Genomic DNA, 24,235 nt, shown 5'->3' on the forward strand with positions numbered 1-24,235 from the left:
CCGAACGGTCGTGCTCAGTGATCCAGAGATCAATGCTCACTAAACATACAGATACTGCAATAATAAGAGTCTTACATCCGAGTACCGAATTATTACATCACATGATCGAATGGTCAAGTTCACAAGGTTGAACCTAAGACCAAATCATTCTGATACACCAGTTTTAGATTTCTTCCTTCTAGACTGAGGACGCCACGCAAGGTCCTGCCCTTGACCATCACTCCTGCAACCTTTCGATCCCTTCTTGTTGAAGCGTGCCCACAGCATCAGATAATGCGGCCCAATAAATTTCCTTAATTGCATGCGTATGCAAGAATCGGCGGACCGTCACATCAATTAATTTAATTTGGTACAGTATATAGGTGGCAGACCGACAGGCAGGCATATGAGCATTTCGCTGTATATAAAATCCGATGAGCTGCTTGGCTCCATCCTAGATTGTATTGGGTTACTGATAGTTATCCAGCACCTTGTGAGATCAACTCACTGGCCGTATTGTACGACACGTCGCCGGTCAAGAGATGTGGAGGCTCAAGGTGTCCGAGGGTGGCGGCCCGTGGTTGCGATCAGTGAACAACTTCCTCGGCAGGGCTGTGTGGGAGTTCGACCCCGACTACGGCACGCCGGCGGAGCGCGCCGAGGTCGAGAGGGTGCGCCGGGAGTTCACCCAGCGCCGCTTCGAGAAGAGGGAGTCGCAGGATCTTCTTATGCGCATGCAGGTACATGGACGATCAAGAGGAAGGCGCACGATCTTCTTATGCGTACACATCTATTGTACTATTACCACTATGCGTACACATTATATACGTACACGATCGTGTACACATATACCACTATGCATCGGAGTATATACCACTACTCATATCTGACAATGAAACTGACATATACTCCCTTGGTTTCTAAATATAGATCTTTTTAAAGGTTTTATTAAAAGACCACATACAAATATATATAGACATACTTTAAAGTATAGATTCATTCATTTTGCTTTGTATGTAGTCTTCTAATGAAATTTTTTTAAAAACTTATATTTAAAAATGAAGGGAGTATTTCATAGTAATCCTCTATAACACTAAGTTTCTTAGTATTGAATAATCCACGTTTAATTGAGGTTGCTAATTAAAATTTGGTCACCTGATTTTGATGGAGTTGAGTGGCGTAGCCAGGCCCAGGCAACACTGGTCATGGCCCGGGGCAAGTTCCTTTGTTAACTGTTGATACTGTAGCAACCATTCACCAATTTTCATTACTACAGCATGAGGTTGGCCCAGGTCGTCGGCTCATCCTGGATATGCAACTGATCGAGTTCATAGTTTCTTAAAGGCCTCCCATTCAATTCTTTTATTACAATGCATTATACTTTTTTTCGAAACGTAGGTAAAAGTTTTGCCTCATCGATTAATTAAGAGGAAGAGAATTACCCAGTTAATTTACGAAAAATCAGACCAAAACCAATACAAACGGAGCATGCACTAACTGCTCACACGGTAATAAACCCCACAACCACACATGCGACCCCCGTCGTACTCTCCGAATACACAACCTCCACGAACTCCGACATTGCTACTACGCCAAGAGACCCCTAATAAAAACACCTCGACATAAGACATCAGGCACCTCTCGAACCACAATGAAAACCCAATCCAAAAGGACGGGCCAAGAGAGTAAAGGTCATCCATCAAGCACCCGAAGACGCTTTGCTTGTGGCATCACCCTTTCTTTTGCCTACCTTCTTTTGTTTGCCTCTTATTGGCATCCCCGTCAAGAGGCAAGCAATCGACCTGCCGAAACCAGGTCCAGCAACCTCCACACTGGGCAGCAAAGTCACAAAGTTCCTTCGCGAAGAGAGCATTTGGATTTGGAGTAGGTGCCAACACACTTGGCGTACAATGGTCATGCGAGTCAGAGGCATCACATGCTCGATGGTCGTGGATGAGGGGAGGGCAGCAACATCCAAAAATCTGTGCTCCATGACATCAAGAGGTAGGATGGCTGACGCATGACACCCAACGGACTTAGGCAAGTAAGGGATTGCAACATCCAAGTCACCACACTCCTCAACATCAATTTTTTGGCTAGACTCCCCGGGTGATGCTGGCAGTAAAGCCACACTCGAGATCACAGGGAGGTCTACCTTCAGTTGTTCGACGGACAGACGTTAAACCGGACCCTCACACAGGTCCCGAAGCTCACGCATGATCTACATCACTGGAGTTACAACCACGTCATTATTAAGTCTCTAAGAGGCTGACGACGGCGAGTTGGTTCTAGCATGAGGGGAGAAACGACCATGAAGCTCGGCTCCCCTCTCGATCTCGAAGTTGTCATCGGGCACAACTAGAGGGCACAACACATGAGCGTTCTACAACACATGTGACGCCAGAGAGATCGCGCCCAATGCAGCCTCTGCCCGCTCCATGAAGTTCTCCATCCTCAACATCCAACCTTGCATGGAGTCAACGACATCACGCAGAGGTTGGACCGTCTCCTCAAACCGGAAGGAGGCCATACCAAGGAGCTCAGAGCGCAGAAGCTCGGCCTACCTCTCCAAGGTGGGCTGCACCGAGATACCCATCGAGGCCGTGGAGCCAGCAGAGCCAGAAGAAGCACTATACTTTCTAATTTTTAAGTCTTCTCAATTAATTGAGCTATTCAATTTAGAACCGTGTCATTCGATTTTGACTGGGTCAACAATTTCTCAAACTCTCCCATTCAATCCTTTTAATTCACTAGGTTCTCTAATTCTCCCAAGTTCAAATTGTATGGAAATTCATTTAATAACAACCCTTAAAAATACCGATTTGAAATTACGGATTTTGATATATTTCTCTAGACATTTGATCAATCTTAAAATGTTTACCATTTTTCATGCAAGCTTTTGCTGAGGAATGCATGCATGGTTATCAATGATTTTTTTCGTCTTCAATCTAGCTTTACTGAGGTGTTCCTTTGCAATCCAGATCGATGTCAACATTAATGAATTACTTATCATGTGCTATTGATTAATGTTGCAGCCTAAATAGATTTTTTTAAATGTTAACATGTTAAATAACATAAGATTCAGATTCTACATACTTTTCTAATCAAATTTCATATATAACATGTTTAAATTGAAGTTATGTTCTAAAAAATATGAATATTTTACGAACAATAGTATTTGCTCTAGGTGGACTATGGGTTAGGTATCTAAAAAGGCAGGTTTTTTCATAAATGCATAAATAACAATTTGTTTACACACTTAAAGATGTACTATAGGTTTATTAGCAGAAAATGCAGGCAGTTTTCTAAAAATAAGAAAAACAATTTGTTTTTTGTATACTAAAGGGTGGACCGCGAGTTAATTATTACAAAGTGAAGGGGGTTTTCTACAAAATTGTGTAACAAACGGCAAAAGTTTTAGCCCCTTTATTAGTAGGTAAAGACTAACACATATACCCATGTGTTGCAACACGAGAGACAATTGATGTGTCAACTTACCATTAGCATGCATGACCCAATAACATTCGAATTGTGCCCGGCCACAATAGAGATGCGCACGCTGAGGTCTAGCAGAAATTCACGTCAGTAGTATATTAAGAAGCACGTAGACAATACTTTTGGTACGGTTCTTGTGCGACTAATCTAACCTTAAAGAGCCTAATGTTTTCAAAAAAAATATATCAAGGTATTATTCGTAAGTTGAAGCAGTGTTTGAAATTTTCACCAAGTCATGAGAAAAATCTTAGTAAAAGGATTCTATTAAATTTGTTTTAGGTCATCTTTGCATAAGTTTGAAGATTAATAAGAAAAAGGCTCACACCCTTTATTCTCTCATTTCTTTATTACACCTATGTGTTCATTAAAACTTATCCTTTAGACTCCCTCCAATTCATATATATATATATAGACATTCCTAACATTCTTCATATATACAAATGTTATATTGCATGTTAGCATTTTCTATAACACACCATAAGGCTGCCCGTAATGGGAGTATCATAGGCAGTATCATGCATGTCAACTAGGCAATTTTGATGATGTGACATATAATTAAATGAAGAAAGAGAGGGTTGAGTATCATATCATGATACCGTATCATATTAAATGTTGTGCTACTATGTGTCTTGCATGACAATAAATGAACCATCCTATGATCCTAACATATGATACTATGCATTACGGTTGTGGTATCATATACTGGTATCATATGCAACACTAGTATCATATGCATGATACTAGTATATAATACTACCCATTACAACCAGCCTAATAATTAGGGTTGTTTATGACACATCTAGACGTGACATAGTTATTGCACATCTAAATGACTAAATCAAGCATAAAAAAGAAAAAAATAGAAAAATAATATCCACACCAATCTTTACGTTGGATCAATGATATAGTGGCACATCTAGATGTGATTTAGCAAAACCGTAACAATTAATTAGGTTAATTAATATTATGTCGTAAACATCATTTTAAAGTGGCTCACAGGAAGAAAAGTTGCACCGTTATAAACTTCTTTGACATTTTTTCCACATCAGGTGAATATACACATAAAAACTAGAGGGTATTACCTGACTCTTCTACTTATAACTTGTTTTATCAAGATTATTTCTAGAAAAAAAATCTATATTACATACTGTGCATGGCTGTCGTCCCGTGCGGCGGCTTTGAAAAGGCTTTGGATACACTAAGCCTGGCTTCGTGGACATGGGCATGCACCATGGGAGGCGATTCTAGGCCACGCGTGTTAGGTTACTTTTTTCTTCTTATAAGGACCAGTTGCTACATCATTATTTTTGCAAGTTTACAGTGCTCACGTTCCTCTCGCCCTCTTCTACTCATTACTAAATCCAGCTGACGAAAAATAGTAGCTAGCCAAAAAATCATGATAATTAATACGAGATTTTATCTAGATAGTATCCTATTTTTTCCATCGAGCAAATACACTCATATTTGCTTAAATCCGACAACTGCATCTTTTCAAACGTGACAACGGCATCTTTTAACCTGATAAACATGTGAATATATATCCCACGAATACATCCATTCTAATCTGGTAATTACATCTGCTGAAACATGGCAATCAGGTATAATCAGATCTTGTATTTGTGGCAACTCCCAGCATATAATGTAACTAAGCATGTTTAGAATTTTGCCAACTTAGTACTTTATAATCCGACGACTAACATGTTTAACGTAGCAACCAAGTACCAGTAATCTGGTGGCTAATCACCTGTACATTAACAACGACAAGAAATCCCTGACGAACGGAGGTAGCACTTTGTTAAGTTTAAAAATACTTAATTTCCATATTACAAGCACTCAGTTATCGAATTACAGGTGATTAATTGCCAGATTATCGGTACTTGGTATTTGGTAAGACATGCATGTTAAGAAGCTGAGCCATGTTATAAATACTGACTGTATATTTTCACTGTACATTTGTACCTAATGTGCTGCCATGCATTCTTTTTTGTTTGGCTTTTTACGACCCACGCTTCACATGCATCAATGCATCAGCTTGCATGTGCTGTCAGCAGGTGCCCTTTTTCTTAAGAGAAATGCCGATGCATGTGCGCTGTGCCACTGCATGTTGAAGCCTAGAGCGTTGAGTGACAGAGGCGCTAGCGTTAAAACACGAATTTTACAATAAATTAATGGTAAACGTTTTTGGCCGATGCATCGGCGAAACCGTTCGGTCGGCCGCACACGACCCGCTGATTTGGTATGCAATTTTTTTCGTCTAAATTTGTTGCAATTAGTGTTTACATTTGTTACAAGCGTTTTTATTTCTACATTTGTCCAGTAAAAAAGATGCATCCACGCTTGGTTACAACCAGCATCTTTTTTGCTGTAACTGTTCACTAAAAAAATTGTATACACGTTCACGTAGATATTTGCTACAACCGGCGCTTAACTTTTGCTATCACGAATCATCTTTTTCGTTTTTTATTACGATTATGTAGATATTTTTTTTATTACAATTTTTTTTGTTGCAACAGTTGATAAAAATTGCTGCATAGCACTAAAATTTATTGCATCGAAGAAAAAATATTGTATAAAGATCTAACGACGCGGCCCGTCTGCAGCTGGCCGCGTGGCCGGCCGAATCTTTCACAAAGCATCGCCCTAAATTAATAGCCGTCGTACGGAAATATCTATGTAGGCCCTGTGTAGTCGGCTCCTTATTTCTAACAAGTCACGACACGCCAACGACTAGTTTTAGATTTCTTCGTTCTAGATTAAGGACGCCACAGAAGTTCCTGCCCTTGACGATCACTACTGCAACCTTTCGATCCCTTCTTGTTGAAGCGTGCCCACAACATCAGATAATGCGTGCCCCATAAATTTCCTTAATTGCATGCGTGTGCAAGGTTCAGCGGGCCATCACATCACTTAATTTCATTTGGTAGTAGGCTGGTCGTAATAGGAGTACGTATCATAAATAGTATCATGCATGCCAACTACGTAGACAATTTCGATGAGATGACATAGAATTAAATGAAGAAAGAGATGGTTGAGTATCATATCATGATACAGTATTATATTAAATATTGTGTTACTATGTGTCATGCATGCTAATAAATAACATATTCTATGATACTAACATATGATACTATATATTACGGGTGTAGTATCATACATTAATATTATATGCATGATACTCCCTCCGGTCCTTTTTACTCTGCATATTAGATTTCGGTCAAGTCAAACTTTGTTAAGTTTGACCAAATTTATATTAAAAAATATCAATATCTACAATACCAAATATATACATTATGAAACTACATTTAATAAAGAATTTAACAATATTGATTTGGCATGGTGAATGTTGATGATTTTTTCTATAAGTTTGGTCAAAGTGAAGATACTTTGACTTCAGACAAAACTAATATGCAGACTAAAAAGGACCGGAGGGAGTACTAGTATATGATACTCTTCATTACAACCAGCCGTAGGTGACAAACCGGCAGGCCATCACATCACTTAATTTCAACTAAGATCTTTAATGAGAATTTGACAATCTGATTTTGATCGAGTTCTGAGGTGTAGCCAGGCCCCAGGCAACACTGGCCATGGCCCGGGACGTGACAGCAAGTTCCTTTATTAAGACCCTGTTTGCTTTAGAAGTTTCAAAAAAGAAAATTGATTTAACTAAAAAGTCCCTAGTTCCTATCCCTAATTCGTTTGTTTTCATGAATTAACAGGGACTAGAGGTCATTAAATGACATGCAAAAGACCATGTTACCCCTAATAATGTACTAAAAGATATTAAATGACATGCTAAAAGTAGGGATACTGTTGAAAAGTGTCAAAAAAGTATAAAAAGACCCTCCCATAGGGACTTCTTCCTTTAGTCTCAAATACTCCCTTTTAGTACCTAAAAGTTCCTCATGTTTGTTTCACATAGGACTAAATAAGACTTTTTTAATTCCTACACCAAAAAGTTTCTAAAAACAAACACACCCTAACTATTGATACTGCAACAACTATTTGCCAACTTTCATTACTACATCGTGATGTTGGCCCGGGTCGTCAGTTGATCCTGGGTACGCAGCTGATCGAGTTCATAATTTCTTAAAGCCCTTTCATTCAATTCTTTTATATACTATGCACTATACTTTTAAATTTATAAATCTTTATAATTAATTGAGGTATTCAATTTAAAATTGGGTTATCCGGCCATTCAATTCTTTTAATTCACTAGGTTCCCTAATTCTCCCAAGTTAAAAGCAGAAACATCGACATCCCAATATTAATAAAAAAAGTACGGAAATTCATTTAAGAACGAGTCTAAGAAATACCGATTTGATATTACGAATTTTGATATATTTGACTAGAAATTTGATAAACTTAAAATGTTTACCTTTTGGAAAATAATTTATATTATATTTTAAAACAGAGTGATTATTTTTTCAGAAAACCAACGACACCAAATACGCGCAAAGCGCATCAAACCCTTCTAGTCTTATAAGATTACTACAAAAAGAGCGAGTACGTTCCAACAGAAAAAATACCTCACGCCCTAACTGTATAACCATGATTTAAGACCCAATAACCTTGCCGAGGCGTTTCTATGTCGTCTTTGGCTTAGAAATCTTTCTTTTTCATGCAAGCTTTTGCCGAGGAGTGCATGCTTGGTTATCGGTGGTTTCTTTGGTCTCCAATCTGACTTTGCTAAGGTGTTCGTTTGCAATCCAAACCGGTGTCGATAAGAACGGATGACATATTGTGCACCATTGATTAATGTTGCATCCTAAATATTTTTGTTTAAATAGTTAACATGTAAAATAACATACGATTCAGATTCAACATACTTTTCTAATTAAATTTCACATAATATGTTTAAATTGAAGTTATGATCTAAAAGATATGAATATTTTAAGAAGAGTAGTATTTGCTCTAGGTGGACTACGGGTTAATTGTCTAGAATGGAAATTGTTTTCCCAAAAGCATAAATAACAATTTGTTTTCACACTTAAAGATGTACTACAGGTTTATTAGCAGGAAAGGGAGGGGGTTTTCTAAAAAATAAGGAAAACAAATTGTTTTTTGTGTACTAAAGGGTGCACCGCATTTAATTATTAAAAAGTTATGGTTTTTTTTGTAAAATTGTGTGACGAACGGGCAAAAGCTTTAGCCTCTGTATTAGTAGGTAAAGACTAGCACATATGCGCATGCGTTGCAATGGGAGAGACAATTGACGTGTCAACTTACCATCACCTTGAGCCAATAACATTCGAATTGTTCTTGGCCAATTCCTGGCCACAGCAGAGACGCGCACACTGACCACTAGCACAAATTTGCATCGATAGTATATTAACAAGCATGCATACAATACTTTTGGCACAATTTTTGTGTGACTAATCTGGCCTTAAAGAGGCTATTTTTTTAAAAAAAATCAAGGTATTATTTGTAAGTTGAAGCAGTGCTCGAATTTTTTACCAAGTCATGAGAAAAAATCTCTGTAAAAGGATTCTATTAAATGTGTTTTGGGTCATCTCTGCATACGCTTGAAGATTAATAAAAAATGGCTCACATACCTTATTCTCTTATTCCTTTATTACACCTATATGCCCATTAAAACTTATACTTTACACTCCCTCCGACCCATATATGTAGACCCTCCTAACATCATTTTATATACAAATGTCATGTTGTGTATTAGCATTTTCCAAAACACAACATAGCAATTAATTAGGTTAATTAATTTTATGCCACAAACATCATTTTAAAGTGGCTCACAGGTAAAAAATAGCATCCTTGGAAACTACGCATTTTTGTAATAATTTTTTTTATATAAAATATTTTAATCCGAGTTACGGTTGCAAAGTTATAACATGATCATGTCTAACATATTCTCTGTAAATAATAAAATTCAGAAACCTAAACGGGCTGAAAACATAACGAATTGGGCCTAGTGCACTGCAGCTGAACACAGTAATACCAACCAACGTCCCGGCGCATGAGATAGGGGTTACCGTAGTTGGCACTTAATGTTGGATGGCGGATTACTTAAAGAAAAAATCAAGGGCTTTTTTATGGGAACTCCTACCTGCCATTCACTGCGGCAGGGAATTCTTCCGAAATCACTAATTAACGAATACACTTTTTAACGATTACTCCTACCTTCACAGGTTGTAACAAATGACGCACTCAATGCATGTCACTTGTCGCAACCTGGGAGTTTCCCTTTTTTCGTATATCCATATTTTAAAAATGTTTTATCTTCTAAACCGTGCTTTCAAATCTTGAACCGTTTTTATCGTTCGCGTCGAGATCTTCAAAACTAGATCCCATGTTGATAAGTTCTGATGATCTTTTTTTTTATGAAAAAAATCGGACGAAAAAACCGTGCCTCACGCGATAAAAAATGGAAAACGCGGTTTTTTCCCTTTCTGAGAGACACGGGTCGTGCCTCTCGCGAAGGCAAAATCGTGCCTCTCGCGGAAAAAAAGAGAGCCCTCTCGCGAAGGCAAAATCGTGCCTCTCGCGGAAAAAAAGAGAGCAAAAAACATGTTTTTTCCTTCTTCGGAAGAGACACGGGCGTGCCTCTCGCAAAGGTAAAACCAAGCCTCTCGAAAAAAAAACAGAAAACACGTTTTTTCCTTTTCGGGAGAGGCACGGGCGTGCCTCTCGCGAAGACAAAACCATGTCTTTCGCGGAAGCAAAACCGTGCCTCTCGTAAAAAACAAAAAACACGTTTTTTTCCTTTACGAAAGACACGGGCATGCCTCTTGCGAAGGCAAAACTGTGTCTTCGTGAAAGCAAAACCGTGCCTCTTGCAAAAAAATAAAAACACGTTTTTTTTTCTTTTCCGAGAGGCACGCGAAGGTAAAATTGTGCCTCTTGCTGAAGCAAAACCTTCCCTCTCGCAAAAAAACAGAAAACGAGTTTTTCCGCGTAAAAAAAATATAACACGTTTTTTCGCGAAAAAAATGATATTTTTTGTCCAAAAGTTACAAAAGTCCGATGAAAAACCATAACACACAAATTTTTTTAAAAAAACATTCAAAAAAGGCGAAAATGCGTGAAAAAAATAAAGAAATAAATAAGCCGAAGGAAACACTCAGAGCGCGACATGTGGCGACGGCTGGAAACGCGCCAAGTGGCGGCGCGCGGGAGCGATTGCTTTAAGGCTCGCAAGGGAGCCCTCGCTAACTAGTTGGTCCCACGCACAGTCACGCAAAACTGTAGCTTTTTTTTCTGTTTTTTTTAAGAACTTTTTCTTCCCGTTTTATTTTTTTATTTTTTATCAAAACAGAAAAACTTGAATTTTGACAACCCAGTATATTTTTTGGAAAATCAAGAAATTTTTCTAAAAATTCAGAACATTTTTTTGAAAAAAAACAGGAATAAACCTTGAAGAACATTTTTTGTAAACTCAGTAAATGTTTTGAAAATCAACAACATCTTCTGAAAATCCTGTACATTTTTGGAAAATCAATTTTTTTTTCCGAAATGCAGAATGTTTTAATACTGAACATTTTTTTGGAAAAAAAGGAGAAATAAAATTTGAAGAACATTTTTTGAAAACCCAATTTGTTTTTTGGAAATTGAGAACAGCTTTCGAATAAACAAAAACATTTTACGAATTTGAAGAACAACTTTCAAAAATCCCGAACATTTTGTCAAAATCAAGAACACTGTTTCATATTCTGGAACATTGTTTTAAATCCAGAACAATTTTGTAAAAAGTAAAAGTATTTTTAGAATTTGAAGAATAATTTTTTTAAATCCCGAACATTTTTTGAAAATACATAACATTTTTTGAAAATCTAGAACATTTTTTTGAAAGAGAGCCGAAACATTTTCCGAATTTGAAGACCATTTTTTGAAAACCAAGTACTTTTTTGTGAAAATCCAGAACATTTTTTGAAAATCGTGAAGTTTGAGAACATTTAAAAAAATCTAAAACCGTACTCTGAAAAACAAAGACATTTTCTGACTTTGAAGAACATATTTTGAAAATCGCTAACATTTTTTGAAATCCAGAACGTTTTTTGAAAATCTGGAACATTTGTTTAAAAAAAGCAGGAACATTTTCGGAATTTGAAGAACATTTTTTGAAAACCTAGTGTATATTTTAAAAATCCAAAACATTTTTGTAAAGTACAAAACAAATTGTCAAATTTGAAGAATAAATTTTGTAAATCCCAAACATTTTTTGAAAATCCAGAATATTATTATTAAAAAACAGAAACATTTTTGACTTTGAAGTACATTTTTTGGAAATCCCTAACATTTTTTTTAAAGAAAGCACAATCATTTTCTGAATTTGGAGAACATTTTCTTAAGACCCAGTACATTTTTTCAAAATTCAAAACATTTTTCTGAAACACAAAAACATTTTTCGAATTTGAAGAAGAAAATTTGAAAATCCCGAACGTTTTTTGAAAATCCAGATCATTTTTTGAAAATTCGGAATGTTTTTTAAACATAAACAGAAAAAATAGAAAAGAACAAAGGAAAAGGGAAATGAAAAAAAAGAAAAAACCGGTTCCGGGAATGTTCTAGAAAGTTCCTAAAACCAAAAAAACCCGTTTGGGAAAGTCTAGAAGTTTCCCAAAACTGGCATCCCTGCAACTGTTAATGGACCGGCCCAGATCATCCCTCGCTCAAGTTTATGTGCGCGAAGCCACGACAATTTGCCGGAACTCGCGTCAAATAGGGTTTTCCTTTTTTATAAGACATATGATGGATGGGCGAAAATGCTCCATAATTTATTAATAGGGTGCTGGTCTACGCCGGCGCGTCGGTCGAAACTTTCGGTCGACCGTACGAGAGCGGCGTGATCCGTCAGATTGAATCCCGTTTAACCGTCATATCTGTCCATGCAGCAAAAATCCTCGACCGTCGCAAACATAAGCAACGATGTAGCAAATTTCGGGCATGGATGCAGCAAAAATATGGCTGTAGCAAAAAATATCAACGTGGTCGTAGCAAAAAAGCGATGTTGATGATGTGTGGCAGCAAAACAAAATATGGGTTGTAGCAAAACAATCCGATGAACTCGGGTTGCAACTTTCACGAACGTGCATGCAGCTTTTTTTCGTGAACGGTTGTAGCAAAAAGTGATACCGGTTGTAGCAAAAAAATCGAACGAGCTCGGGTTGCAACTAAACGTATATGGAACCTTTTTAGTGGACAAAATGTAGCAAGATCACCAACGGTTGCAGCAAAAAATCACCAATGATGGGGTGTCTTGGTTGTGGTAGTCGGCTCTTCTTCTCCGACGGGTCCGTGGGTGTGCCTCTACCGTTTGTTGCTGCGATGTCGAAGCCATCGTGGGGGTGCCGATGGTATACGATGACGCATGACAGTGGTTCGTCCGGTGAATCTCCGTGTGACGTCCTCGATTTGATTGTACGCTAATCATACACGCAATGTGTACGACCAATATTAAGAACTAACGGGAAGATATCACAACACAACTCTAGACACAAATAAAAACATACAAGCTTCATATTACAAGCCAGGGGCCTCGAGGGCTCGAATACAGAAACTCGAGAAACACACGAGTCAGCGAAATCAACATATGTGTGAGTACACACATAAAACAAGATGATGTCTTAGAGAAGGCTAGCATAAAAGAAAACATAGATCTAACGAGGCGAGGCCTCCTGTATGGGAACCTCCTAAACTACTCCTGGTCGTCAGCGGTCTTCAGGTAGTAGTAGGCATTGTCGGGGTAGTAGACGTCATCGGCGGGATACACCATCTCCTAGGCTCCATCATCTGGTTGTAGCAATCACATCAAGGAGAAAAAGGGGGAGCAAAGCAACGGTGAGTACTCATCCAAAGTACTCGCAAGACTGACATCAGAACTATGCTAAGTATGCATCAAAATCAAGGGAACGGGGTTATATGTGGACTGACTGCTGTAATGCGAGAATAGAGAGAAGGGCCTAGTCCTATCGAAGACTAGCATCTTCAGGGTCTTGTAGCAATAGACGAGAGTAGAGAAAGTAACACAAATATATAGTCATATTGTTGGAGCAAATTTAATTAAGGTCATGCCTAGAGATTCTTCCTCGACTCCCTGCGAGAAAGCAATCTCGGAGCAAACATTCCAGTTAAGTAACAGTTGTAGTTGTATTATATCGGGGCACAACTCCAAGTCGTCCTGTAACCTTGGACACAACTATTCGAATAGTTAATTTTCATCCCTACACGGGGTGCACCACAGTACCCAACACACTTGATAAACTCTGGCGGGCACACTTTCATGGGTCATGCTCGGCCTCGAAACATCAACACGTCGCGACCCTACCTAGGCTAAATAGAGAGGTCAGCTCGCCAGTCTAAATCCTAAGCGCGCAGGGGTCATGGCCCGATCACCCTTTGTGCTCCTACACCATGCATGGGAGGCCGAGGTCAGTCCTGGCACCTCTTATACAAGAACGATGCTTACGCGGACCACTCAGGCGCGCGCCGCTCCATTGCTCACGTCTGAAGAGCTTCGACTGATACCATGACGTCGAATACCCATAACTTCTCGCACGTGAAGGTTAGTGCGAAAAGGTCTCCCAACCAACTCAAATCAAATACCCTAATCCCAGTAGCATTTTAATTAACACTACGGCGACGATCAAGAATCCACGATATGTCGTCCTGTCACCCCGTCTCGAGGATTTGTGGCAAGGGCCAAGAATGCTCGGCCATGCGTCGTCACAACCACGCGGGAATCCACCCGCAACACACCTCATGAACCCAAGTAGCAAGGTCATTTTAACTATGCAGCTGTAACATGAGAGGGATCCGAGGTATCACCCTCGATGGATTCCGAACAATGTAATCGTCGAGGTGGCCAGGGAGGAATCACCCTCGATGGACCATGCTTGATGGGTTGTATGACAGAGTCGTTATCGGGGGTCGTCAAGGAGGAATCACCCTCCGCGAACCACCGCCGGTCAACTACACTACAACGCTAACATCGTAGTACGTAACGTGGTGTCACCCTCATTACTCGATAGTAGCCCCGCAGAGTCATACAACTAAGGGGGTGTGAGTAATGTGACGGGTCTTGACTCGTCGATCAGAAGATTGAGACTTGGTGATAAAGTGGGGCAACTGGACTAAGGGGTCAAAGGGGATCACTGCCCCACCTATACTAAACGGTTAAAGTGCGGTAGAGTAAAGTAAGAGTTCATAAAAAACATGCTATATATCAGAATAGGAGCTATCGACAATAGTGGCAAAATCTAATGCAAGCATGAGGGAGAAAGAATAAGCAATATAGAAATGATAAGGGGGGTTTGCTTGCCTGGTTGCTCTGCAGACAAAAACGGATCCTCAACTGGAAATAATCGATCACCGGATCATCATCGACCTCAGGGTCTATCGGAAAGAAAGTAACATAGGGGAAACACAATAAATAATAGAGCAATCAAATGCATCACACAACATGACATGGCTATATGCAGCGCTAGGTATGAGCTAACGTAGTACTACACGTTATAGACGGATCGGAAAAATATCTGACGATATTTCCCGGGTCTCTCGCTACTATTGGACATGCGAAAATGAGGGAAAAGTTCCATGTTCGCTATGCTAGAGACGCGTGACACACGGACGGACAACGTATCGGGGTTCTTCTCGTTTTTTGATCAACTTTCGTGTACAAATTTTTTTCATACGGATTAAGGACTATTTTATATTATTTTTTAATGTTTTACTATTTTTAGGATTTAACATATTTAATTTAGTTAGAAAATACTATAATGACTCATTATGACGTTAGCAGTCAACAAGACTGCTTAGTGGTCAAACTGACCTATGGGGCCCATTTATCATAGACATACTGTTAACCCAGAGTTTGATTTAATTAAAACATCTAATTAACTAATAGGGCCCCACCTATGAGTGGGTCATTAAATTTAAACTAATTAAATTAGTTAATTAAATTAGTAGGTTAATTAGGTGGGGCCACCAATGAGTGCCCCGGTCTAATTAACTAAAGTGTTTTAATTAGTCTACACTAAAGTAGTCTTAATCTAAACAAGTGTTGACCCACCTCGCAGTGGCACCGGCCACACATTCACACAACGCGCACACACTAGCTCGCGTGCTCGGCAGCCTTAACCATGGCTTTGGCTATGGCCGGCAGCAGGACTAGCAGCCGCCGAGGAGGGTGGGGTGCGGGGCGCGGGGCCAGCGACGGGGCGCGTGGCGGGCGGCGCAGTGGACGTCACGGGGAGCAGCATTCTACGTTGGGGCGAAGGCGGGCGGGCTCGCGATGGAGGGTTAGGTGCGGCGAGGGGGAGGGGCCACCAGAGTGGTGCCGAAGGGTGGGGCACGCACGACGGCGCGACGGCTGGACCAAGGGGGGAGAAGTGGGGAAGGAAGGGGGAACATCTCACCCCCATTTGGAGGGGAGTGGAAGAAGGCTCGAGGGAGAGGCGGGGGAGGCCGGTGGCGAGAAGGATCCGGCAGAGGGGCGCAATGGCCGATGAGGAATGTCGACGGCACCGGACGTTGTCCCGATCCAATCGGGACGAGGGGGATGGGGGGCAAGAGGAGAGTGGGGGAGTGGGGCGATAGGGGTGGGGTGTCAGTGGGAGTGGACCCCGGGGTGGGCCGGTCGGCCCGGCCTATTGGCCAGCTGGGCCGAGGCCAAGTGGGGGTGGTGGTGGTTATCCTTTTTCTTTTATAAAGTTTCCCTTCTCTTTTCTTTTTTTGTTTTCTTTTATAAAACAAGAGTATTTTAGTTTTATAAAATATATAACTTTCACCAATAATTATAATGCATTAATACACAATGCGAGAAAAAGTTTGTGATCTAATTGAAGTGCTTTGGAATTTATATAATTCAAAAGCATTCAAAATATTATTTAGGCCTTTGTTTTAATTCTTTTGAGGCACTTAGATACTCACTAAAATGTTGGTTTCAATTTTCACTAACACTTCAAGAATATTTAGAACCCAACCAAGATTTTTATTATATACTTTGAAGAAATAATTTATTTGAATTTATTTTAATTTTGAATTTAATTTTGGATTTTTTATCAAGTGGCAATTTGGCTTAGTTAATCTTGATGACGTGGCATCATTAGCGTGTGATTACTCTAGCTTAACTACCGGGGTATCACACTCCGTGACGCCAACCTTGCCTAATTTCCTTTATAGTTCACCGTCGGAGTCGGAGCTGCGCTGTCTAGTTTGGTTTGTATGAAGTGTTGTGATGCAACTTTTAGAGCTGCTATTTTTCTTTTTCTTTAATCTTCGAATCTTTTGGTCCTAGGACCTTCATCACTTTGTTTTTTTTCGTTGCTTCCTGCTATTATCAATGAATGTGAACGATGCTGGATCTTTCAGAAAATAAACTTAGACTGGAAACTCGTCGATGGAACCATTTCGTGATTCGGCTGACGAGTATAAAAATATTGACCAAACCAAACCAAGCACTAGTTTGTTTTCCATATGCATAGATCCCCAAGTCCGTGAAAGTTAGTGTGAGGCGAATGTTTCTTTTCTATAGGCATATAAGATAATGGACAATCTTCAGAATGCTTAATTACTTAGGCTCTAGCTAACTTTTGGTTTACTGTTCTACAATTTTTCATTTAAATATAAAATATGGGCTTCAATAATTATAGCATCCCACATAAAACTCTCACTTAGGCTATTGTGTGTTGCAGTATGGAGAAAAAAAGCATCTTCAGGTGGATCTTCAAGCTCTCAAGCTTGTAGATAGTGCACAAGTCACGGAACAGACTTTATTAACATCATTGAGGCGATCACTTTGTCATCACTCTGCTTTGCAAGCACACGATGGGCATTGGGTTGGCGACTTTAGTGGAATTATGTTCATTATGCCTATCCTGGTATACAATTTATTACTTATGACACACTATATTTGATTGACTTTACTTCCTCGAGTATATTTTATAGTCAATAGGTGGATATTGCCAGGAGAAACCATAAGCCTCAATAGATGATGAATCAGATTGTTTGCCAAATTTTTGTTTGTAGTTAATTGAATTTTTACTGAAGTTTTACCATCAAGTTGGTATTGTGTACACTGTCTTTATGTAGCTTCCATACATGGTCTTAGTGACATATTAAATTATGTACTAAAAGTTGATGTACCTATGCTATGAAGCTTTGTCATTTGACTAAGTTTTTGAAGTGCTTAGAACTATCTAAAATAGGCAACCTATGCTACTCCATACCTAAGATGCAACTGGATTTTTACGAGGCTAATCTAATGGTTCCAAATGTTCCAAAGTTCATATTGATCTTTGTTTATACATAGTCATGGACTTTATCACAAGTTGCATACCATAGTTGGTGTATAGACAATATTTGGTGATTCTTGCAGATATTTTCTCTACATGTTACCGGAACACTAAATATTGTGCTATCAAGAGAACATCGACGTGAGATTTGTCGTTATATTTACAACCACCAGGCATGCAACTTTCGAGTCCTGCTACTTGCAATAGTATTCATCTCTTAAATGTGCATTACTAACCGAAGGTATATAAAATGATGTAAAATTTGTATGCAATGGAATGTTTGTAGAATGAAGATGGCGGTTGGGGAACACAAGTATTGGGACAGAGCACCATGTTTGGATCCTGCTTAAACTATGTTACCTTAAGGCTTCTTGAGGAGGTGGATAATGATGCATTGATCAACGGGCGTGCTTGGATTCTATCACGTGGAAGTGCAACCGCTATACCACAATGGGGAAAGATATGGCTCTCGGTATGCCATTGAGACGTAAACAATTATTAAATATAACATGTGTATGCTTGCATGTGTGTTAAAGGAGAGGGGGGGGGTCCTTTGCCATGTATTCTTTGACCTTAATTTTATAAATTTATAGGTATCGTGCATGGATTCTCTGTCGAACCTCAACGTGTTAACAACCATTTCCGTAACTAGCTTGAACAATTCTTTGTGAAGTTTAAAGTTAATTCTTGTTTATATGAATTTTTTATTTGTATGCCTAGATTGTTAAAGAACCATATCATGAACATTTTTTAGTAAAATATTTAATTTCGAATGGTATTTACTCAGCTAATATTTCCTTCCACATTGAAGTGAATTTTCGACTACTTGTTGTTTCTATTTCAGTGACTAAAACTGATTCGGGAATATTATTTATGCTTCAATATAGTGTAAGTAATCCTGGGTAATATAAATAGCTTCACAATTTATAGGGTTGTTTGGTATGAATTTCAAAACTTGCAATTATTAGCTGTTGGTTTCCAAAATTCTAGTTGCAGATGTTTATTTTGTCTAGAAATTTATACAATCTATATTTTTTTAATTGAAGGTGGTTGGTTTATATGAATGGCCAGGAAACAATTCAATCATTCCCGAGTTATGGCTTGTGCCACATTTTCTTCCAATTCATCCAGGTACTTGCGTCCTTTTTCGGGTAAATAATGTCAAGTCATTGGCATGTGTAATGATCCTCATGACAAAAATGCACATTGGTTGCCACTTTTTTATCTTACCATGTAACTATTTGGTTTTCTCCTTATCAAATCTACACTAAATGCATGATTTGTTAACACAGTACGTGAGCACATTGACATTTTCATTTGTACACGTATTGACCATTAACCACTTATTTAATTTTGATTGTGAAATTTGCATTTTCGTAAACGACATATATGTTTCATAAACGTTTTAGTAGTCACACCTATTGCGTCCATTTGTTAGTAACACTGATTGGTGGTATACTAACTGTTAAAGAGGAAACAAAAGGTATCAAATGCTAAATTCTTTTGGTATTTTTCTATCCTTGACACAACAATTGTAATTTCATGAAATTTCCTCAATTATTCAAGACTACTTTATTAGTGTATGCAACATTATGGATATTATATAAGTTAATAACATGGATAGGCTGATGATGATTCTGAGCTAACAAGTAACATAGCAATGAAACTATAATTTTGGTGCTAGGAGGTATTGTTTGAGTGCCTAGAAAGTAGTGAAATAAAAGGAGTTCAATAATTATGATCAAGGAAAATGCATTTGAATTGTTATTTCAATAATGATTTGAAAATAGAGCATAGTAGGATTCTACTCCCGCATGAGCCATAATTTATTCCGTGTTGTCTAATGACTCGTGTTTGGTAATACTTCTTTTAAATTACACCATTGGCTCCTAGTCCGAGGTTGGTCTAGTTTTTTATGATCATCTTCCTTATCCAACTGAAATTTATTTTTTACAGGACGATTCTGGTGCCTTACTCGGTTGGTTTATATGCCAATGGCTTACCTTTATGGAAAGAAGTTCGTTGGGCCAATTACACCAAAGATACTAGCAATAAGAGATGAGCTCTATAGTGTACCATACCGTGACATTGATTGGAACAAAGCACGTGATACATGTGCTAAGGTTCGTTCAGCAAGACTCTTATATCATTAAAACCAACACTTGTTTTAGAAGCATATAATGGATAGTACATATTTTTTGTTGAAATGTATGTATCATACTACAGAGTGCAAACCGGCTACATCATTAGCTTTTTGATGGCTGACATCTCACACTTAGCGTATAATCACAGTGTATGTAATAGCTTATAGTTATGTGTAAGCTAGTTCATTACAAAATTAAAATAACATTATATATCTCTTGTGACCTCATTATATTTTCTTAGTTTGGATTTGAAATTATTTGTATATATACGCAACATGTTTTAGTTCATTTTGAGTCAAATTTTTTACTCCTGTTCCTTGTAGCATTTTTTTTTGAAAAACAAAACGACAATTACCTTTCAAGAAATATAACTATGTGTAAACAATGTTGAAGAATCACTACATAGCTGGTGAAACTGCTTATAAAACTTTGGACACAATAACTACTAATCTAATTTAAATCCCAATTTTCTTAAATTCTTTGTCATATATATTCGTTTTACTGCTTGATTGTCTGTTATGTTCTGCTACATGCAGGAAGACCTTCGCTATCCACGATCATTGTTGCAAAATATTATTTGGACTTGTCTTAATAAATTTGTAGAACCAATACTGAATTGTTGGCCCATTAACAAGTTAAGAGATATGGCGTTGAAGAACCTCATGAAACATATACATTATGAAGATGAAAGTACTAAATACATTGGTGCATGTCCGATAAACAAGGTAATGGAAGCAAGTGTAGTGTCTTACTTCTTGTTGTATCACCAAAAAGTGGATGGCATACATGATGTTTGCAAGGAAAATTATTTTGGTACAGACCTATTTGTTTTCCAAAGGACCAACCTTTATATTTGGCTTAGACCTTAGCTAAATAGGACTGTATTTTTCGAGATCATGCATTGTGTTGAAGGATTTGTCCATCCATGTAGCATTTCGCCCTAATTTATGTTTTGCAAAAGTACACAATATCATTGAAAAAAAATCCTCATACTCACTCCTATTTGACTCCACGGGTTCTCGGAGGCACCTATATAGACAAGAACACTCACAACAATAAAAAAATTCCATAGTCGTTTTGAAATTATATAGCACAATAACCATAGTAAATTTATTGTATTAAATTTTGCATACAAAATGAAGAGCACAATGACAAATGTAGTGTTATTTAGCAATGTATTTTTCGTATCGGACAAGTCAAGTGGTCTTTATGATTCTACCCTTGAAACCCAAACTAACTGCATTTGTTTCTTATTCCTTCCTATGTCAAGTTAGAATTCCTTTCTGGAAAGTGGAATATTATTTAAAAATTAACTTCTAATAAATTTCTTTGGATGTTATAACATCCCTATTTGTATTTTTACAATCAAAATAATAGACTGAAATTTTCATATTTTATATCCAGTAGCTACCAATCAATCTCACAACCCGATTCATTTGTTGATTGCTAGGCACTAGATATGATTTGTTGTTGGGTTGAGGATCCAAATTCAGATGCACTGAAGTTGCATATTCCAAGGATCTATGATTATTTTTGGCTTGCAGAAGATGGCATGAAAGCACAGGTATCACCATTCTTCCTTATCTACTCCACTACTTATTCTTCACCTGCTTGTTTGCGGTTCGGAGTTGTCGAGGACCATTTTTCAGAAAGCTTTAACTAAACATCCCCACTTTCATTTGTGGATATCCCTACCACCCGTAGGTTATCTATTTATGATCTTGTTGTCCCTTGAATGTTTGATTACGAGTGGAAGTGAATTATGAGAAAGGAATGTCACATGATATTAGTACTTTAAATAATTATAAGGATGTACTTAGTTTCCCTGTTGTAGCTTTTACATGAGATAGACTCATTTTAATTCATTTTTTTTCGGAAAAACACTAAGCTTTGTGTCTTGATGCATTGATAGAAATGGATAGTTATGTACATGACTCGGTGTGGGGCACACCCAAATTTACAGTGTCACGCCATTAAGTACTAGCTAGGGGCATTGCATGTTCATACACACATCCAGGCCTCGACTGCGATCATGCAGAGAAGGATAGTGATGTTATGTTGGACCTCTTCAAAGATGACCGCATTATGTTATTTCTAGATCCACCATGTCGTGATGATCACAAAAGAGGTGGCGTTTCTCGAGGAAGTGTTGTGGAGGGGACGACATGCTGTCAGCAATCCACAAAGTTTTCCGTAAGAGAGGAAGGGCATAAACTGTGTATAAGATACTACCTTCGTCCTAAAATTCTTGTCTAAGATTTATCTAGATATGAATATATCTAATACTAAAACGTGACTAGATACATCCATATTTAAAAAAATCTAAGACAAGAATTTTAGGACGGAAGGAGTATATGAAAAAACCTCGTCCCAAATTCTTCATTAAAGGGAATACTCGGTGAGGAGATGACCCATCGTCTTCTTGGATTGGTCACATAGCGTGTGCTATATCCCACAACCTTGCAAGCTGGTACATCTTTACCTAATAATAAAGAGGCTATCGCTTTCGTCGGAAAACCCACCGAGGTGATTTTACAAAAAAGCCCTTACTGTTTATGACAATAAATTCATAGTATATATTAAATATTTTTTAAAATACTCATATCTTTTAAACCGTAACTCCAAATTTAACATATTATACATGGAATTTGATTAGAAAAATATGTAGAATTTAAATATGATATTATTTTATCTGTTAAACGTTTAATAAAAATACTATCTAGGGTGCAATCTTAATAAATAAGTCATTATTCGTCTTTCTTTCTTACCGGTACTCATCCGGGTTGGGAATGAACACGTCAACAAAAATCAGGATTAGAGATGAAACTGAAGGTCACTTGACTGATTCTTTGTACGTATTAAATCTACATGCAAGCCGTGTTAAAATAGAAGACCTGTGAAATTTTGAACTGCATTTTTGTAGGATAAAACCATCTTTATTTGTATCGTAACTATAAATTCTTAAATTATAGACATTTTTTATAAATTAAGAGCATGTGCCATGTGGTATTTCTTTCTCCCGTTGCAACGCATGGGCCCTTTTGCTAGTAATATAATAATATACTACGAAGCAAGCCATACAGAGAACTTAACCGTTAAAAGAGAGCGTTGTAGCGTCCAAGGCCTCGAATCAGTTGCCCCCTCGAGGAGAGCATTGTAGCATGTCTTAGAACTATACTAGCCATTGTACAACTTTTTTAACACAGTACAAACACAAGCGCTCATATACACACGCATACACTCATTCCTATAAGAGCACACATGCACACCCGGTCTATCTCTATGAACACCTCCGAGAGACTGAGCCGTCATATCATCTTGAGACTTATGAAGTCACCGTAGGTGCCTCGTCGTCGAGGAAAACGTTTACTTCCATTAAAAACGTATCACCAGAAATCCTGTAATGAATTCAGGAATAATGCAAGCACCATGATTTGAATCCTAGTGGGTTGAAGATAACACCGTCTTTCTAACCATCTAACAACATATTGGTTTTCCTAGCCGTTGCACATCCATCGCCATGTGATGATGTTCGTTGCTACCAAGATATGTACTCCACGGAGCAACCACTAGATATAGTTTCATTGGCTTCAGGGGTCCTCTAATCTCTATGCTGGAAAATGCAAATTTTTGCTCAATTTTTTTGATGTTCCCCGAACAAATTATTGCACCAACCGGAATACTACTTTGTGTCAGATGCAACTGTATGATCTTTTAGTCCAGAACAAATAGTCATGTTGATCGAACATGGTATTGAAAAATCTTCTAGTGTGCTGACTAACAAAAATATATAACTATTAGTGGGTCATAAATTATTAGTTCATAAATAAATAAATTCCTATTGGAAAAATTCATTGATATGGGTGGAATAATGAATTATAAATTAATCTGTATAATTGAAGTACTTGTGGAACAATTCATGGCTTCTAGTGGAAGACAAAATATAATGGAATTGGTTCTGAAACATATGAATACCTCAAGCGGAACAAATAATTATCAATAGTTGGAGCAACCATAGTGCTTGTGGAACTATTCATGAATGCTACCGGAACAAAAACCAACACTGCATGAAATAAATTAAAATGATTCATGACAACAAATGAAAAAGCATAAATGAGTGGAGCTAAAGTGTTCATCCAAGGAATCATGACTCTTAGAGAAATAAATGAATGATTGAGGCAAAGTGTTCATGTATTTATTCATGGAAAATAGTAGAACAAAAGCTACAATTAGTATAGACCAATTGATGGTGTCTAGGAGTACCACCTCTTGCTGCGGTCGTGGAGTTGCCGGGCACTACTCCAACCACCAGGCTTTCTTGTATCGTCTTTCTATAAAAAACTAATGGTGACTAATGGAACAAAG

At 38.1% G+C, this 24,235-nt stretch overlaps 1 protein-coding gene across 1 annotated transcript in view; it reads left to right on the forward strand.

The window, feature by feature from the left end:
* Nucleotides 1-521: 521 nt before the first annotated feature.
* Nucleotides 522-24,235, forward strand: part of LOC123405733 (achilleol B synthase-like) — a 31,006-nt gene continuing 7,292 nt past the window's right edge. Inside the window, exons 1-8 of the mRNA XM_045099311.1 lie at nt 522-719; nt 17,127-17,312; nt 17,810-17,899; nt 18,013-18,198; nt 18,773-18,857; nt 19,683-19,849; nt 20,407-20,595; nt 21,321-21,434. Coding sequence (XP_044955246.1) covers nt 522-719; nt 17,127-17,312; nt 17,810-17,899; nt 18,013-18,198; nt 18,773-18,857; nt 19,683-19,849; nt 20,407-20,595; nt 21,321-21,434 — 1,215 coding nt within the window. The remainder of the gene's footprint in view (nt 720-17,126; nt 17,313-17,809; nt 17,900-18,012; nt 18,199-18,772; nt 18,858-19,682; nt 19,850-20,406; nt 20,596-21,320; nt 21,435-24,235) is intronic.

The sequence above is a fragment of the Hordeum vulgare genome, chromosome 6H (genome assembly GCF_904849725.1).
Source record: "Hordeum vulgare subsp. vulgare chromosome 6H, MorexV3_pseudomolecules_assembly, whole genome shotgun sequence".
Lineage (NCBI taxonomy): Eukaryota > Viridiplantae > Streptophyta > Magnoliopsida > Poales > Poaceae > Hordeum > Hordeum vulgare.